Raw genomic sequence first — 20,379 nt, 5'->3', positions numbered from 1 at the left:
GGGGGCTGGACTCGATCTCCCGAGGTCCCTTCCAGCCCTGATGTCTTTGAAATCAATGAAATATGTTGTGGGTTTGTTATCATTCTTAGGATTCACATATTTGCGGTGGAGGTGGTAGTGTTGGTGTTGTGGGTTATGGATACAGAATATCCTACAGCGTGTTCTCAAATGCCATCTGGTGGAGGGGTGGGGGGCGGAACTGGGTAATTTCAAATAAAGCTCAGCGTTCATACAAGAGCATACAAAATGTCAGTAAAAGGTATACAAGAAAAAGGAGGCAGGTGTCAATGTGAAAAGTAGCAAATTTGTTTCCTGTCAGGCCTTTTGGCTAAATTCAGGTGTTCACTTGACAACATGCCTGCCTTGATATCTTTATCATAGTGAAATAAAGCCACCCTTGTCATGTACTCTGACCACAGAGGGGTTGAGTGAAAGTGAAGTTTGTTTCTTTTTCTTTTTTTTCCCTTTAAATCTCCAAATGCCTTTGGATTTAAATTTGTTAATAGAGATCACAAAGGAAGTAAGAAGGATGACTTGGGCAAACAGCATGTTAAATTCTTCCTACCTGTATAATTGAGGCAAAACTTTAACTGCTTCCATGGAAAAAAAATATGTCCCATTTATTCTCGGTGCAGCATTTTGAAAATTTACTCAGTGTGAAACCCACTTATGTACTTAATGCCACATTCTGAAAATTTGCTCCATAAGAAGCATTTAAGTGCTGTTTAATAAGCTGCCAGTTACAGCTGTAGCTTAGGGCTTTTTATTAAAATAGCTTTTTCGGAACCTCCTATTGATGTGAGAGACCCTTTCCATCACCCGAAAGGCTTGATGTTCGTTCTTATTAGCACTGTGACTAAAAACAGCTTCGAGTTAACTCCACAGTTGCCCATAACACTTGCATTTAAGGTGATTTAGAATAAAGTGCATTATTTCAAACCTAGAAATTGTAAGCAAGGAAAGCAAAGATACCCTCAGCAGATTGCATGTCACTAGGACATCTAAGTGCAAATTGCAGACTCCTTTTGTAGTCAGTACTGTAGAATCTGTTCCATGGTACACGTGTTGTGGAAAAAACCATTCTTAAATAACAATATTCTGGTTCGTTCTTTGCTTTTAAGTGTTACCACTGAAATGAAATCTCTTGCAATGGTGGTAGAAGAAACATCATGACTTGGATGCTGCTTCTAAAGAAGTAGTATTGCTTGTTCTGAGAGCTGCTTGAACAGCAATAAACCTCTGTATAAGTGTGATTTGCAGCTCCCATTGATGGAGCCTGGCAGATTTCAGACGCTCAGGAAACCCTAACTGATCCCATTAAAGTTCAAATCTGTATCTTTACTTCAGATTTCAGCATCGCATTGTACAATTTCCTTCAGCATTATCCACCAGAGTTAAACCAGGAGGCCTGGTATTCATGGGTTGCCTGAGTAGTCTCTTAATGAAGATAAATGACTAAGTCTTTCAGAAACAGTGGAGCGTGCAATACAGAAATTAAGCAGAGTTTTCTATAAAAATGAAACATAGGCTTTGGACATGCATCTTTAAGACACGAGTTTTAATGCAGATCATGAATTATTTCTAATAATTTTTATTTTCTTTCTCCTCTAGGCCGTGACAGTACGAAATTCCATGGCTAAATCATTATACAGTGCTCTGTTTGATTGGATAGTTTTTCGAATTAATCACGCGCTTTTGAATGCAAAGGATGTGGAAGAAAGCACCAAGGTAAATTCTAGATCCTCATGCTTGGTTGTTAGGTTGTAACCTTGGCTCTAACGTTTACAGTTAAACAAGCACAAGCATGTGTAACAAAATGGTCAAATGTGATGTAGAGACACGAGAAGTAGTAGTAGTTACAGGGTAAAACATTACACAAACTATTGATTACAAGCAGCCCCAAAAGGCCTGTTCCTGTTTGTATTTAAAAAATGAGACCATAATTTTTTTTTTTTTTTTTTTTTTTAAAGTGACATTTTGTGATTGGGATAATAAATGGCATCAAGTAATTGAGTCATGATGTGAGTCATGATTGAGAGAGGATTTGTGTCTGACAGAAAACTATCTGCCCCCCATAAGACTGCTAATCTCAATTTTATTTAAATGATTCCTGTAAAGTGTTAGTCTGCTTTATTTGTAAACCTGTAGCATGTAATGTTATCGAGAAGGAAGGTCAAAAGAGGTTAGAGGATGGAATGCTACAATAAATACTCATTTAATAGGATTTTTCTACTTTTAAACGAAGGAAGAACAAATGGGTATAAATGGGCTTTGAATCAATTTGTGCTGGAAAATAAGATGTTTCTATCCAGCAGAGGAGGAGGATTCTGGAAAAGCCTTCCAGTAGGAACATTTGGCTAAAGAAACTTAACTGATTTCAAGTCACAGCTTAATAAATTTGATAGGGTTTGCATGATGTGAGCACAAGTGATAGCAGGGAGTTGCTCAGTGACTCAAGATATAACTCCTAATATACAAATATTTTCTTCTGCCCTGAAAAGAGACTTACTTTTCTTTCAAGTTAAGGGTTGTCTGTATGTATGCATATACATGCAGATGAAGCTAACTAAATACCCTTGGCTTTGAAATTGGGTCCAGGCCAGCAGAACTTTTGGTCATACATCGTAGCTGACACTGCAGCTGCCAAAAATGATTATTTAGCTAAGTGCTAACATTGTGTTTGAATTATCCTACTGTAGAATTGATTGAAATTACAGATCCTTAAAGTATGCCTGACCCTTTATTTTACTGCATAGATATGCTTGTAATGTATAAGGAAAATAATTATGGTCTGTGTGCATACATCTTTGTTTTTGTAAAATTCATTTTTAATATGTGGTGATGACACTGCTGGCACGTGTGTTTGTTAAAATGGATAACATGCTATGTTTCTTCTGGCTGCTCTCTCTGCTATTTGGTATTTTACTGTAAATTTTATGTTCTGTCTTTGTTCCAAGAGCCTAAAGGTTTCTGAAGAGGGAATTTATGTATTTGGTGAGCCTACGAGTTGGCTTGTTTGTTGTGGGGAGTGTAGCTCAAATATTAACCAAATGAATTATCTATTTTTTTAGACATAATTTAAAGTGCTAGCTGTTCCGTAGTGTATGTCTACATTAAAGGTATGTGTTTGTGCTAGGACAGTATACCTTGCCTACTGAACCTAACTTAGACTACTGTAAAAAGCTTTAAAGCTTTTATAAACCTAGACTAATTTTTATAGAGCTGTAAAAATTATCACTCTTATCATTTATCCCTTATCACTCTTAAGGCCACTTTATGCACAGGAAAAATGAAGCACAGAGCGTAAGTAACCTGCCCAGGGCCACAGAAAGACTGTCCCAGAGTCAGATAATAAGAATATATAATACAGGCACATCCTGCACTTGTCTCCACTGTCTTTACTTTATTTGACTGTCAGGAGGTATGCTTTCAAAGAATCGTGCAGGCTTTTGTAGAGTAAGGGGAATGCTGAAATGGGTGCAGTAGAGGTTATCAGCTTGTATAGGTGAGTGCTTGTTACTTATAAAGCATAGTTAAAGGAAAATTCAGAGCATCTGTATTCAACACAAATATATGAAAAAAGCAATTGTATATATCCCACTTGAGGTGTCTGTCTGATATTGGAGGGGCATCTGATGATGCTGAATATGGGCTTTTTTGTATTAATAGTCTGGAGAGTGTAATAATTGATTTCTCTCGGTGCTCATAGTTTGCATTTTATTTCCCTTGGCATCCAGTTTTGTAGAACATGTCTACACTCTTATTTCTGATTTGAATGGGGCTGGTTACAAATCTCAGAATAATTACTTACAGAGAGAAGAGAGCTACCAAACCAAAATAAGACCATGCTTATTCTTTCTTTGCTTATTAAAAAAAAAAAAAAAAAAAAGTTTTGCAGGTGTGCAATACCATGCTAAATCAAGACCCAAAATCTTGTTTAGCATCTTTCCTAATTAAGCAGTTGATCCAATACAAGATTTAACTAAAAATGGAAAAAACCCTTGCCTTGTCCATAGTTTTGTTCACAAAAGTGCTTTCACTGGACTGCAAATCAAAAATAATCCCTTAATTATGCATAGTCTATCTCTGCAACCCTTCTTCTACTGTTTCTATCCTTCTATTCTTGTTTCCCTGCCCTTGGACTACTGTTCATACTCTTCCTAACTGCAGCATTACCAGGTAGATCATATGTGCATGCATATGTGTATACATACATGCATGCACAGGCACATGCACGCATGTGTGTGCGCATGTGTGGGCACATTATTATAATTATATTTATAGTGATTTGCCTATACGCTTGGAAGTTTGGTTATGTGGCCAAAGGCCCAAGTGAAATCATTTGACCAAAGGATTAGAATTTATGGTCACTGGACCAAAGTATTAGATTGGCAGAATGACTAGCATGCAGGTTTGCTCCTCCTGAAGGATTATAAATCCTTCCATCATTGTTCTACTCAAGTATGACCAGTTTTTTGTTCTCTCTAGCATAAAACTATAATGCACATGGTTCTGGAAAGATTACTTCATCTTAATAAACTATTGTTGATAATTCCATCAAGTTAACCTAACTTTTTTATACATAACTTTTTTAACATAATTTTTATACATCCAGATACCATAATCCTGTATATTTGTAATATTGCTCTAGGTTGGTGGTAGTCAACATTTTTGCTTGGTAGGTCAGATGGGCAGTGCCCAATCTGTCTGTGGGTCTGGTCTAGCAGGCACACGGGGCCCTGATCTTGCTGTGTGGAGAAGGGTGGGAAGTAGCCTGGCCCCAATCCAGCTATGGCTGGGGGGGAGGGGAGTGGGGCCAACCCTGATCCAGCTGCACAGAAGAGGGGGCATGGCCTTAGCCCTGATTTGGCCACATGGGGAGGGTTGAGAATCTGGCAGTGGGAGAGGGTGGCAGTATCAGTTGCTATTGCTTCCCCACCACTAAACTTCCAGATCCATGGGGAGCCCTGTGGGCCCCATATCATGGCTCTGAAGGCCAGATGTGGCCTGCAGGCAGGGGGTGAGCACCTGTGCTCTAGGTAATAAATATAAGAGCTTAAAAATGTTTTACTCATATTATACAAGTAAATGAATAATGGAAATATCAGCCCCAGGCCAATATTTTAAATACAAGATTCTTCTAATAGTAATTTGCAGTATACTTTGTCATAACATCAAGCTACAGTCACAAGGATACTATACTGCACAAATTAACCTGCATCTTTACTGTTTTCATGTAAAGTAGGATCATAGGAAAGTAAGACTGGAAGGAGCCTTACAAGTCCCCTTCTTCAAGGCAGGATAATTCCTGATTAAACCATCCTAACCAAGTGCCTGTCCAGTCTGTTCTTGAAAATTTCCAGGAATTCCCAGGAGAGAAAGCTTCTCTTATCAGCCTGTTCCAATGCTTGAGCACCCTCATAGTCAGAAAACTTCTCCTGAAACCAGCTTCTCCTGTGAAGTGCTCCATCTGGGGAGAAATAATCCTCAACACACTTACAGGCTTGGTGGTGCTACACTTGCCAGCACCACAAGTGAAAAAGATTTGGGGTGTCATGACAGACCACAGAATGAACATGAGCCACCGGTGTGATGCCATAGCTGGTGGAGCAAACAAAACACTGGTATGCATCAACCAATGCATCTCAAGCAAGACTAAGGATGTCATCCTCCTTCTCTACTTAGCCTTGGTGAGACCGCAGCTGGCGAACTATGTCCAGTTCTGGGGGCTGCACTTCAGGACGGATGTGGAGAAGCTTGAGAGAGTCCGAAGGAGGGCCACACACATGATTAGTGGTCTGGAGAGCAGGTCATATGAGGAGAGGCTGAAAGACATGGGACTGTTCAGCCTGGGGAAACAAAGACTTACAGGAGACTTGGTGGCAGCCCCTAAATATATAAGGGGCATACATCAGGGCCTGGGGGAGCATCTGTTCACCTAAGCACTCTAGGGGAAAATGAGAACCAATGGCCACAAATTGCTTGAAAATTGCTTCAGATTGGCCATAAGGTGAAACTGCTTTATGATTCACGTGCCATGGGTCTGGAATAGGCTTCCCCCAGAGGTGATACAGTGACTTTCCCTGGAGACCTTTAAAAAAACATCTTAACGTGCATCTTGCTGGGGCCATCTGACCCTAGCAGTCTTTCCTGCCCAAGTGCAGGGGGACTGGACCTGACAATCTCATGAGGTCCCTTCCAGCCCCTAATATCTATGAATCTTCAACCTAAATTTCTCCTGCTGCAGCTTGAGGCCGTTTCTCCTAGTCCAGTCTTCAGTGGTCACAGAGAAAAGCCCATCTCTGCCCTCTCTATAATTCCCCTTCAGGTATTAGAAGACTGTAATCAAATTCCGCCCCCCCTCCCCGGCTTTTCTTCTCCAGACTTGAATAACCCTATTTATTTTAACCTTTCCTCAGAGGTTGTGCTGCTTAGGCTTCTAAGCATTTTTGTTGCTTTCTGCTGGACTTTTCCCTATCTTTCATGAATGGTGGGACCCAGAACTGGAATGACCCAGAAGCGAAGCCCCTGAATAGAGCTCAAAGATCACTTCCCTTGATTTGCAAGTGGCACTCTTGTTGATACAGCCCAGTATACTCTTAATCAGAAAAAACCCAGGAAAGCACTTCAAGTAAGAGTGAGCTTTTTTCACTTTTAAGGAAAGAATTCACATAAAATTGCCAGCTCTTATTACTCTCTCTCATGAGCAGCATGTCAAGATCATTTGGATTTAATTAAGCCACTGCTCTGCAGATACAATTTAAATACAAACAGACTCTTCACATAAACTGGTTTAAATGATCACAAATTGGCTTAAACCTGTAACATAACAGAAGTTCAGTGAACATAAACCAGTTTCAAAAGGGCTGAAACTGGTTTAAGATGAACCTGGTTGACTGTAGAATCAGACTTAACTGATTTGGGTCAAACAGGTATATGAAACTTCTGTCCCAGACCCCTTCCTGGTTCAAATTAAATCAGTCCCCTAGTATCCCAGCATGCTTTCCAGTTCTGGGATGGGTTGTGCTGTCTGCTCCAGCAGAGAAGGGGGGTGGGGGGGCGAGGCGAGGCAGGGACTGTCCCCTCTCCCCTACTTCTGTCAAACCCCAGCTGGGGTCTGGCACCAGGGAGCGGGGTTAAAGTTCCTTTGCCCTGAGTACAAAGCTGCCCTGCCTTGCTAAAAACTTACTGCTGCCTGCAAGTGTGGACTACAAATCCCAGAAGCACCTGGAAGCAGGAAGAGGAAGTGGTGAGTGGTCTGCAGAGTCCTGCTGCTCTGATTCTGGATTGCAAATCCCAGAGACCTCAGGGGCAGCAGGAGGAGGAAGTGAACACACAGCCCATGTTGGCTATGTGCCAAAGAGCTGTGCTTTAGCATCACCCCCAGCTTATGGCCTGAGCCACTGCAGGCACGTGGCTGCATTTCCTAAATGAAAGGTGAATGTCTATCCAGTTGTTTCTCAGTCTAATCTCTGCAGTTTAGACTAACCTGCAAAGACTAAATCAGTTCAGCCTCGGGCTTTTTGACTGTCTGTACTTAGCCTTCATATCACCTCCCCAGAAGAATTTCACATTAAATATTTAAGCATGACCATTATTCCCTTATTCCTAGTACTGGTTAATCTACCCTACTAAGACTGCTGTTAAAGAAAAATTGCTAGTCTAGTTATAAGCAAAAAAATAAACTATTGCATTTTGTCTTTTTTATTGTCAGTGGCTTCTATAATCAGTTGTAGCTCCCACTCAAAATGCCACAGGAAATTCAAAATCAAAGGAAGAGAAGAACAATCAAAAGATAATTGCCAAAAGTCCTCTTTTCAACAAAACAAAAAAAATCACAGGTATCTCACATGATGAACAGTGAAGCATTCCACAGTGATTTCAGCATTGGAAAAGATAGAAGAGATTTGAGAAAATTTCTAACCCATCTAGCCCTTTTGACTTTTTTTAAACTGACCCCCATCTGTTTTCTGGGTGGGTAACGTGTGTTAGGAATTCTGGAGCTGAGCCAAAATGCTCTGATATTAACATAATATTTTCCCTTTGCAATTTCATTAGGGAAGACTAGAGCAGGGCTCTAGAGGTGTTTGTATTTCAAAGCACTCGTGAAAATGTGTAAATGCATCACTTGTTATCAAGTTGCTCCTAAAAGAAATGTAGTTCTGCATAAGTTAAGTCTTAAGCTTGAGTAAATCCTCTGAAATAACACAGGTGGGTTTCATGGCTAATCCCATGCTTTCTGGTCCACAGATAGGCACCAGCAGAGCACAAAGACAAGGAAGTTTTTTGTGTATTTTGTGATGACTGCGTTGATGAAATATAGTGAAAGATGAATCTGTACGTTTCTTAGCTTGATTTCACTATCTGACCTAAGGCACTGACAAGAGAAAAATGCCCTAACATCGCTTGTGTATACTTTATGATTCCTTATATGGTTTTCACTTTGCATTTTCTGTTTTTTTCTAAGGAGTCCTGATAATTTAGTTTGCAGTCCTATATTTCAACATTAAAGAAATATAAATAGGCATTTGTTCCTTCAAGTTCTTCTGCCATTTTGGCTTGAGTCACTAAGTTCAGTCTTTATTTTAGCATCTAAATATCACATGGATGGCACGTGATAACCTCTCAACCTCTTTTTCAAAGGGTGCCTTGAGTCTAATGAGATACCCCTTTTAAGACTCAAGGCACCCCTTGAAAAATGGCAACTCTTAGTTTTCACTCTGTTTTTTGACTACAGAAAAAAACAATAGAGCAGTTTTTGGATGCGAAGAACTTAGAGGCTAGGGACAAACATTCAAAAAGCCTGAACCTGAATTAATTCAATCTTTGTATGTTGGTCTAACCTGCAGAGAGTGAACCAATTTGCAAGTGGATAAACGTTCACTTTTGATTCAGGAAATGCAGACACGTGCCTGCAGTGGCTTAGTTTAGAAGCTGGAGGGGTGCTAGTGAGCCTTTCCTTCCCTTCTACAGTGCTCAGCTGGGGTGGGGGGTGTGACCAGGCCCTCACAGGATGTGTTGATTAGGGAGGGGTTTAAACCCCCACCCTGGCCTGCATAGTCCCCAGCCAGGGTGTGCCTGGAGGAGGAATGGGGGAGCAGCCCTCACCGGACCTTTCCCCCTACTTTACTGGTCAAGACGCTGGCCCTCAGCTAGCACTCTAGGCAAAGGGGATATGGAAGGGAGGACTGCTTGTGTAGAGTGCATGCATCTGTTAATGATACTGAACTTTTCAATCTTTCTCGCCGTGCTTCTTCATACTGTCTGCAGCAAACTGACAGCACTCACAGGTCCCACGCATTGCAAACCAGGTCATTTTGCACACCTCTCTCTGTCCCCTCATGAACACTGTCAGATTGTGGCTTTTGAAGCAAGACGGCAGGGAGCCTATCAGAACACAAAGCTTATCAGCACATCAAGATAACAAAAAACCAGCTTTTTCCAAGGCATTTGTAAGGAAGAATGGAGGGACATTACCAGCTGACCTGCTGATTAATTCCAAAAAGCCCTAAGCAGACACCATTTTATCTGCCTTTGTTCCAGTGAAATTGGAAATGCACACACATAGACACCTTGCAGCATTAGCTAGCATGGGGGGGTGGCATGACTGTGACCAGATGTTGACTGAGGTCTGTGCCGCTGTGGTCCATGCTGTGGGAGAGGGGAGGAAAGAAGGAGGGATCCCTGCTTGAGCAGCGAGTGCTGTGCCTGCAGTCTCCACCTCCTCAGCCAGCTGGAGCTCTGGCTAGGGAGGAGAGGGGTGGAGCCAGCCCTGCTTTCTGGATCAGACAGCCCAGCCTGGGGCTGAAAAGCATGCTGGGATACTGGTTTATTTAAAACCAGTTTTGGCTGTTTTGAAATTGGTTTATGTTCACTGAACTTGCGCTCTGTTGCAGGTTCAAACCAGTTTCTGATCACTTCAACCAGTTTATATGTAACTTCTATCCCTAGCCAGAAATACTGCCACAAGGCAGGACTTGGTTTACCTAACAGACCAGCCACAATCTATAGCACAGTTTATGTAATGAGCAATTTCATTATAATATATGCTGTCACATTACGTGAGGTAGAAGGCAGTGGTTCACAATAGGCTTGAAAGTAAAACCCTACAGACAGATGGATAGACACTTTAAGTCTTTTACATGCTGAACAATTTTTACACTTGAGGACAACCAGCTAATAACCCAAAACTGAATGGTTTCCTTAATTCTGCCCTTTACTTCCTTCCCCCAGGCCCCCCAGCGCTGCTGGTGCCCCTTGCTCCCCAACCACAGCTCCTGCTCTCCCAGCCCTGCTGGAGGAGCCCCCAAGCTGCCAGGGCTATGGGGCCCTTACCTGCAGGAGTTGCTCTCCAGGCTGCCTGGCAGCCCTCCCTGACCCCTGCATGCTGGAGCTCTGCCAGCTACAGAGAGCTCTTTGCAAAACTGCAAAATCCACAGGTTTCTCTGCTTAAATCCACCTTTTGCCTCTGGAACAAGGTAAAAGCCATGGTTTTCTCCATTTTTCCCATGGGAAATGGAAAACCCAGATCCCTGTTAATAACTAAACAAAATCTGAAAGCCACTTGAAAACAACTCTGATACATTTTTACAGAAATGAGGGAGAATTGGGGAGTCTACATTCATAAGAAACAAATGACAAAAGCCAAGAAAGGTTCTCTGTCAAACGCAGTAGTCTACTGCTTTATTGGCATTGAAACTGTTTTAGGCAGTGACAAGTGGGTTTTTTTCAGTATTCCCTCATGTCACAAGGTGAAAAGAAATAAATTTAAGATCTTCCACTGAAGGTTTAATATCCTAGTTTAGGGCTATCCAACTTCTCAGTGTCTGGGGGCTGTATGCCCTGTGGGTCACACCAGCAGGAGCTTGCACCAGTGGGAGCCGTGGATCCCAGGGGCCACATACTCCCCAACTGCACCATGCACCCCCTCCCCTGCCTTTCCACACACCCCTTCTGCTGCACCAGACACCAAAAGGCTCCCCCACTGCTGCTCCTCTCGCCCCCCACGACCCTCACTGTGCTACGTCACGTACCCAGGCACCTCTCTGTTGCACTGTGCATTTCCCCATCCCCACCAGTTGCTGCTCCTGTCACCACCTTGCTGAACTGCATGCCCAGGCACCCTGACGCTCACTTCTAGCTTCCCAGCTGTAAGCTCCCGCACGGTACTGCACCACACACACCCAAAGCTTCATTCTCCCCCAAGCACTGACAGTTGTGTCATGCTGCACCTGGCTGCCATGTGGAGCAGGCGCAGGGGCTGGAAGGGGGAGCTGGAGGGAGAGGGAGTCTGAAGCCACTGGCTACTGCTGCAGCTGGAGCAGCAGCTGGGGGGGAGCGTGGGGGCTGCAATTTAACACCTAAGTGCTGCATGTGGCCTCTGGGCTGCCAGTTGGTCAGCCCTGGTACAGCTGATATAGAAAGAAATTCCAAGATCTTATTAATAAAAGGCAAATGCAAAACACTTGTGGCGGTCGGGCGAGGGAGGCAGGGAGGGGTGGGGAGTTAGTTAGGGAATTAGCTTGTAGGTGTTTCATCATTCCTATAGCACAGAAGAAATGAGCAAACACAGTAAGAACCAGTGACTAAGTAAACTGGAACAAAAACAACAATATTGTGGAACAAAAATAACAAAAAACTCAAGTCACGGGCAGTGAACTGCAAATTCTGACTGTGCCAGCAGGCAAAACAAGCCAATTCCTGCTGTGTATTATAGCACAATTTGTTGTACCTTTAATTGGGAATATCATTGTTGATCTGATTTAAGTGCTTTGAAAACTAGACTTGAAAAACAAAAGGGGGGGGACAAGGATTGTTTATTTAGTTGCTAGTAGTGACTAAGAGGGAGTCCAAAATGAAGGAAAGGCAAAAAAAAATTAAGACATGAATATTAATATTTCTTTTTACCTTGTCCAAGTGCTCAGACTTAGGCCAGCTGATTGGAGTTTGTAGGAGATGGCTTCTAGCAGAGGGGAAAAAAGGTGCAGCATCTCTGATCAGCAAAACTACAGCTTTTCCATTGGGGTGATCTATTTTTAAAAGGGAATGTAAATTAGTTTCCCATTGGTAAAAGACAGAATGGCAAGGAATCCTTTAAGGACCCTGATAAAGGTTGATGAGAAGTTTTGGTTTACAGGGCTTATTTCAGATGTTTTTTACTGTAAACCTGGGATTTTGTCCCAATCTCAGTAACTTCTTAGTACTCTTTGTTAAGCAGTGGCCACAGGTGTGCTCATGTGGCACTGGGAGTCCAGAGTAAAGAGCAGAGGCTTTGTATCTATGTCATGAGATATATAATACTTTAATTTTCTGAGGCACTTGCTTCCTTCTCAAGATTCCAGCTTGAATATATTCAAAATCCTGAGCTACCACAGAAGCACAACAGGCCCAGGCCTGTCAGACCTGTTAGTCCCAGCCTTTAAAGTAAGTTGGATTTTGAGAATAGCCAAAAGCCTGGACATGAGAGGCTAAAAGAAGGTAGAGAAATGTTGCGGAGATGGAGCCTGAGGAGAGAGCTGAAACCACACCTGACAGTTAAGAAATCAAATCTGGAAGGAAGAGAGATGGAGAGATAGAAAAAGAGAGATGGAGCCTGATAAAGCAGCAATGTACCCAAGCCTTTCAGTTTGGTCATCCTGGCACTGAAAAAAGCACTGATGAGGCGAACTGTCTTCTTTTCTTTTCTTTTCTTTTCTTTTCTTTTCTTTTCTTTTCTTTTCTTTTCTACTGAGCTACTTACTTCCAATTGGTCCGATAAAAGCGAATCTATCCCACTTATAGATTTCTTGGACCATCACAACTGCCCAACAGCTATTAGTTTAATTTTTTGCAGTCTAAGGACATATCCATGTAAAATCTTTAACGAGTTAGTGCCTAGTTGAGCCAACATCTTATTAGTTTAGCGAGGGGACTTTTCCAAAATTCTCAGTATAAAGAAGAGCAATAAAATTTAAACCTAGTTAGTAATTAAAGCTGCTATAAATAGCTTTTTGTCCTTGGCAGTCTGTGTTCCTGCCAACTGGTTCTACCTGCTATTTTTTTGTTTTTGTTTTTGCTGTTGCTTGAATAGGATCCTCTTCTGCTTGTGTAAATGGTTTAACCTGTCTTCCTTCTTCCTAGCTATCTGTGTAATAAATAGGTCATCCCAGACAGTATTTCACCATGAGCTGGTTGTGCTGCTCATCCTGGTATTCACTGTACTTTTTCTTCATGACTCAAGCTTTGTGTAGCCACAAGCTGACTTTATTAGTTGTAAATGATTAAAATACTATGTTAAAATGCACAGTTAAAAGTGTGTAGATTATTTTGTAGTGGACATTAGGCTATCTCAGTATTGGTGATTTATTTCTTCATACATATGTAAAATCTTAAGTAGATGCTAAATCAAATAGCAAAATTTCTAGTTGTCTAATGGTACATGTTTTAAGGAGCCACTTTTTCAGAATGGAAGAAATGAAAAAACATATACTTTTGGCATTCCTTAAAAAGCTGTCAAGTACTGACTGTCCAGTGTTGACATTAGATTTTAGGAGCCCAGCCCTTATACCTTTGTTCCAGGTGGGCAAAACCCTCAGACCAACCACACCACCTGCCAGTTGACAATAGGCATGTTTATTGATACAGAGTGATAACAAAAAAGCAACAGTACAAACAACCAAGCAATTCTACATCTACTAATCCTAGGGCTGTCATCAAAGTCAAAGTACATCTGGTCAAGATGCAGGCACCACTGTGAGGCTCTCTTTTAGGTGTCAGCAGTCTGGAGGTGGGATGCTGAGGCCCACAGCCCATCTCCATTGGGGTGCATGAGATGGGCTGGTAGTATCCCCTCAATCCATGGTGGCCTCAGGGACCCTTCCCAGGGGATGGGGACCCTTCTCAAAATAGAGAAGGAGGGACCCTTTGTTAATCTCAGTTCACTGCTTTTGTATTCTCCTTCCCCCGTGATGACTCCTGCTGACTCTTCATCCGTGGCTATCTCTGGTTGGCTGTTTCTCTGCGGTCACATGTCCACGTAGCCTTCTGGGCCTCCTCCTAATTCGGCCTGTTCCCTCAAAACTCGGACTCAGTTCCCCCTGGAGCTCTGGGGCCTTGTAGCTGGTGTCACTTACCTTGTGTTATGGGACAGTATGGTATATACTACTTTGGTTTCCATGCTGTGCGTCCTTGTGGTGTTAGACAACCTGTCTGCCTTGAAGGCTGTGATCTCATGTTATGGCACGCCCCACCTCAGTTCTTGGGTTGTGTCCATCCATTGGCCTTGTTGTGTTAGATAGCCCGTCTGTTTTCAGGGCCATGAGAAGCTGTGTGTGCATCTCCCAAGCCCATCTTGAACCCTTATAATGCATATATCTATACCTATAAGCCAATTCCCAAAAAACAGGCCTTTAAATGCTATTTTTAAGCCAACATCTAGGTGGTAAGGAAATTTTGACTTGGGTATTTTCTGAATCTGAGCACTTCTCTTTACAATGCTGTAATTCTTTTGAAGTTCTTTGGTTGTATTAGAGAATGTCTCACAACTAGAGAAAAATATTATTCTCGATTGTCTCTATTGATTTCATTGTTATGGGCAAATGCTAACTCTTTTGCCTCTCATTGAATTATTTTGTTTGTTTGTTTTATACAAATCTATACCAGAAGAGTTGTCTAGAAATAAATCTCATGAGCATCTGACAAATGGTGTTTGTTCTGTATATGTTTCTAATCTGTTGTCTTATGCATGTTTGTTATTATGAAGAGTTGTCCTGGGTATTTCTAAAGCAATCCCTTTTTCTTCTTCCATTACTATAGAGAATTATTTATTTATAGATCCGTCCCGCGTGTTTCTTGGTTTGGAATGTTCGCAGTTGGAGTATAACCATTTATAAAGCTAATGTCGAGTATCCAAATAAACACATTCCTTTGGTTTACCCTTCATGTTGCAAGTCATTTTTCCAGTGTGGTGAATGCTGTTAAGTCATATGTCCAAGAAAGTATTTTTGGAACTGTATTCAGAGTTCCCCAAAGAGGCAGTGATGCTTTTAGCTGCAAGTAAAAGCCAGACCAACACAATTTTATTTGACCAAAAAATGTATGCTGCCATCTCAGTGTAGGATGCAGTGCCGGATCTGGATAGGAATTCAAAGCTCCCTGTTTCAGAGAGAGATAGTAAGTTATGTCTGACCTGGTATCTAAAATTGCGTGTTGTCTCCCTCAATTAGGTGCAGTCCTCCAGATGGAGCGATATTAATAGTTTCAACACTGATTAAAAGCCCTCATATTCAGTATATTAGATTCTGTTTGTATGGTTTTCATCTTCAGTTGTACTCAGGCTTTTGGTATCATAATATTTAAAAATATATTCTGTACTTTTTCTTACAGACATTGTCCATTGGGGTACTTGATATCTTTGGATTTGAAGATTATGAAAATAACAGCTTTGAACAATTCTGCATTAACTTTGCTAATGAACGCTTACAGCACTATTTTAACCAGCACATCTTCAAACTAGAGCAGGTAAGTCTGTCAGTATTGACTCCATGCTTCTACATATGACATATTGCACTTTGGTTGAAATTCTTGAACTAACATGTGGCAGAATTAGCTTATAAGTCTTCCTGGGCTGTCTTCTAACAACTGTTCCATCCATCTAAGGACAGCAGGTCTTTTCAGGCATGAATTCTAGTTTGATCAGATGGACCACTTCAAGAGGTACAGAGGTGAAGGTAACTTTATGCTACATGTCAGGGTTAGGGTTTGTTGAGAGAAAAAAATCCTATGCGACTTGTCCTAGCAGAAGACTTGCAAGACATCTACATGGTCAGCTATTCTTACCTTCACATTGTACAAGTATCTGTATTCATTCTGCTGAAAGGATTCTGCAAACAGTAGTTCTTTGGTAAGGAGAGGCTAGTTATTAGTGTTGTCTATACCCCTTGCTCTTCTTGAAGCCACATTGCTAAAAAGAATCCCATTGTGAGGTTCTGTGAACCTGCCTATACCAAGAAATTGGAAAATGTATCTAGGTTCTATTAAGCTTATCTGTAAATAGCCTTCCTATTAGTACCTAGCCCACTGTGGAAGAATTAGGCTTCAATTTATGGATTAAGCTTGAAGAGGTATTATTGTATTGGAAGATACATGATCTGCAGTAGCAAATATTTCAATGGACATATTCAAAGCCTCACAATTAGTTATTTGATTCCTGTTATGCTGAAGTATAAGAAAACTGATGTGGAAGATTTCTTGTGGAACAGGTGTGGATGCTCCCTTCTGCCTGTAGATTCTGTCTTCACGGTACTTGCAACAGGCTGAAAATACCCCTGTGAAAGTTTTTGGACTGGTCTTCTAGAGAAATACCAGAGGACTTTTCTATTACAGCGCTTTTTGTCAGTGATTGTTTGTACCTTTAATGTTGTGGAATGCAACTGAAAAGATGCCACCCAGATTTTCCTTCACACTTTGTAACAGCGAGCATGACTTGGACAAAGAGTCCAGCACAAGAGTGATATGATGTTTAGGTGTGTTATATAGTGATGTCTGGGTAAGATTCATTATAAAACTTGGTAGACAGTCAGCTGAGAACTTTTTCTTTTTAACATAAACCTTATTCTATCTACTTCCAGCTGCTTGCAGCTAATCACTGTGGGTGTGCTCTGGCACTCTACCTTCTCAAGATTGCAGACATGATGCCTCTTGTAAATACAGCTGTCACTGTACCGTATACTGAGAGAATGTTTAGGATTGAAGCAGACTCAGAGATCTCACTAACAGATTTTCATCTTTGAGCCAAATGTACAAATGAGGAAAATGAAACTCAGGATACTGTTGAAAGTTTTGTGGGGAGGACGAGGCAAAAAGGGTTAAATGTTGGATTTCTGCCTTGAACAAAGACTTGCTAGTTAATCTTGCTTGCTTGCTTGGACCCAAGTGTTCTAAATTACTAAAGAAGGCTTGGCTTATGATGATTCATGATAGTCTTGGAATATGCTTTACCATATGATAAGCCTGGGTGAAATATACTAATCGAGCTGTAAAACACAGTCACATAAATCCTGCTCTGTCTTTGTTGCCAAAGCCTTAGATTTAAAATTATAGTGACCTTTTTCTGGCAGCAAGCCTTTGCCCAGGAATCATAACTTAAATGGAGCCTACCCCATCATTCAGGAGAGAGATTTTTCCACCCATCTCCCCAGATGTGGTTCTCATTCTTCTACCAGGCAAGTAGGACCAAGTTTCCGCCATTACATTCACTAATTTCTTTTAGTAATTAGCAGCTGTTGAAGTGTGCTCCCACATCTGTGCAGGATTACCTTCTCCCCAATTAACCAGGTGTGTTAAACCCCATGTTCTGACTTTGTCCTGTTTAAGTGAGTCCTTTTGCATGACAGAGAAGAGTCCTGCTGCTGCATCATTCACCTGGCACTCCATGCCGCTCCACCAGGAAAAATAGGTTTTTTGTGCATTACACTATTGGTAGCATGTATACCCAAAGATAAAATAATAAGTACAAGAAAAAGGTATGGCAGGGTGGCACCTTAAAGGCTAACTGGTTCAAAGGGGCATGAGCTTTTGTGAGCAACAGCCTACTTCATCATGCTAGGAATAGACTGGAAATCTGTTCCTAGCATCGGACAAAGTAGGCTGTTCTTTACAAAACCCTTATGCCTCTCTGAACCATTTAGTCCCTAAGGAGTCTCTCTGCCCTACTTTCTACCATAAATAGGAAGGTTTCTAGATCTGTTTTTATATACCAACAACTCTCTGCCATTTGCTCCCTTTTTTTTATCAGCAATGATGAATTTTTTTTAATTTAAAAGTAGGTTCTACAGTTTTCATTTAAAATGTATTGCCGTAGTTATTAACTGTAATGAAGTAAAGGACCATAAATATGCTACATCCTTGACAACTGTATATAGCTCTGAAGGTCCTTGTATTTTCTTATCTAAAGCACCTTTCTCTCTTTCTGCTGAGGTCACTTTTATACTTCATTGGTACATATTAGGCTTGTACATCTTTTATTTTTATCACTGTTAAAAAGAAAAAATAAAGATCAGCCATTGACTGTTCCAAACCTTGGTTCAAGGTTCTCTTTCCATTGGAGATGGGTATAGCTTGTGGGTGCCTTTTGAAAGATGCTGTAGTCAGCTGTATTCTGTGTGACATGCAGAGAAATAATAAACTGCAGAAACCATTGATTTTTCTATTTGGCAATCTGCCATCATAACATAGTTCACTTTTTTTTGTTTTTTTACAGAAAGCTTTTAAGTACTCAAACACTGTCTTAGAGTAGGAAGATTCCAAATTAGAAAAAGTGAAGTAAAATATGACTCCAGTAATTATCAGATGAAGCACTGTTTGCTTTGGCTGTGCTGCATTTCGGGCTAAGGAGTATTTATAGTGTAGGATCTGACTCCAATTTCACAGGAATACCATTTGCCACCAGCATGTTAGGAGATTTTTCAAAACAATTAATGGACTGCTAATATCTGGATTTATCTTCAGGTAACTGAATTGTTAACGTGTTAATTTTGGTTTTCCATTATTCAAGGAGAGAGTTGTGGACATGTTAAGATGGCATAAATGAGCGCAGCAAGTAGAAATGAAACAAAAATGCATGAATGAAAAAGCATGGGGTGTACGGGGATGAATATGGGGCATTGGGAGGTGCAGTGGTACAGTTGCATTTCTATTCAGGCAGTGCCGAGAGAGTCTATTGACTTCAAGGCTCATTGTCATATCCCTGATTCCTGTTAATCTCTCTCTACTGTATACATGCAGGTGTTAACAACCCTCTCTTCTTTTTAATCCTCTTGATGTTCCATTATTCAAACTATTCTTTCTTCTGCAATTTTGTTATCTGTTAGCCATTCCTGGTAGTGTCTCTGTCTTCTATTTTACAGCCCTGCAGACTGTTTTCAGATCTACCGAAAACCTTAACTCAAGTGTGGCAATACTAATTTACGTGTAGAAATGACCGACCTGTGAAATATTGGAAGCATTGTCAAGATGTTAAAGAAGGCTAGATTTTGTTTTGTGAATCTGAATAAGAAGCATGAATTTAACTGTAATGACTGCAGGACTAACGACACTATCTTTTGCCCTTTTTCACGATTTTTGCCTAGTTTGTTGTATTTTTAAAAACTGTTATATATAATCTAGTAGATCAGTCCGTGTTATAATTGTTATAGTGCTAGCCCTCTAGTATAAGAGTAAAGCATTTATTTTGTCTTTTAACTGGAGAACAATAAGTTGTGTCTTATGCAATTATGTGCCACACCTCTCTTTTCAAAATTGTCAATATGCCCATGGGGGTGTACATGTGGCAGGGGGCAGCATTTAATTTGGAAAATTAAATGCAAAATTTACTTATTGTGAGATCTATCAGTCTGTGAAATTAACACAGTTCTTGAAAGATTTCTTGACTCATAAGACTTTATTGGATAAAGCCCTAAAATATATTTTAGGAAACAGTCTTCCTTTGAGGTGATGGTATAATAGAATCACAAGACTCTTTCAGCTTTCTGTTACAACTGATTGGGTTCCGGCCCAGTAGACGCACACAAAACATGATCTGATTTTTTTTTTTTTTGTATTATTCTTTCTCTTGGGTTTCTTCTGAAGCATAACTCACTCGAAAAATGCGGCCAGGAAGCCCACTAGGAGCTTTTATTGCTATTGATTTTTTTTTTTTTTTTTTTGGAAGATACTCAGACGCTACACAGTGACAGTATAAAACCCTAAACTAAATAATTTTGTGTCACTGTCTTCTCCTTTCTTAAAAGGGTGGAATATCTAGCTCATAATTGTTCTAAACTTGACCTACCCAAGGGTCTGATCTCAGCAGCAGTAGTTATAAGGGAGGAGTTTTCTATTCCTAAGTGTGGCTGCTAATTCAGTAGGGATAACAATTCAGAAACAAACCGAACTATAGGCTCCTTCTATTTTTCACTTAGCCTCACCTCAGTAACTGACTGATTGGTAGAAATGGGGTTCAGAAGAAGGAGACCAAAGTAACTGTTCCTAGACATTCTGGGTACAGGTGGACACCTGCCTACCTTCACCTATGCTGGGGTTAACGGGAAGCCGTTTTAGGACATAGGCAATGATTGCCGTAAATAAGGGACAAGGGAATCCAAGTAGAAATGGAATCAAGGCATGTGGTGCTGATTAGAAGGAGAAAGACAAATTGATTGGAGAGAAAACAAATTCTGAAACAGTCTGGGAGAGACAGGGAGGAATAAAGCAGGCAGATCGAGAAGAAAATGAAAATGCAGAAGAGCTTGGGAAGAGAAAACAAGGGAGACATACAGTGCTAAATTTTAGTTTTATTTTATGCACAGATTCTTGGTAAAAACAGATATAAATTATTTTGGAAGCTTGTAAATGTGAGAGTGG

The 20,379-nt window shown here is 40.9% G+C and overlaps 1 protein-coding gene across 2 annotated transcripts in view; it reads left to right on the top strand.

Annotated features, from left to right (window-relative positions):
- The window catches only part of MYO9A (myosin IXA), a 317,277-nt gene that overhangs the window by 188,609 nt on the left and 108,289 nt on the right, over window positions 1–20,379 (top strand). For both annotated transcript variants that reach the window (XM_019533260.1, XM_019533261.1), the window contains exons 10-11: window positions 1,612–1,728; window positions 15,364–15,498. In XM_019533260.1, the coding sequence (XP_019388805.1) occupies window positions 1,612–1,728; window positions 15,364–15,498 (252 nt within the window). The remainder of the gene's footprint in view (window positions 1–1,611; window positions 1,729–15,363; window positions 15,499–20,379) is intronic.

Source organism: Crocodylus porosus, unplaced genomic scaffold (assembly GCF_001723895.1).
Source record: "Crocodylus porosus isolate Cpor-Errol unplaced genomic scaffold, CroPor_comp1, whole genome shotgun sequence".
NCBI lineage: Eukaryota > Metazoa > Chordata > Crocodylia > Crocodylidae > Crocodylus > Crocodylus porosus.
This window is presented reverse-complemented; position numbering and strand designations above follow the sequence as displayed.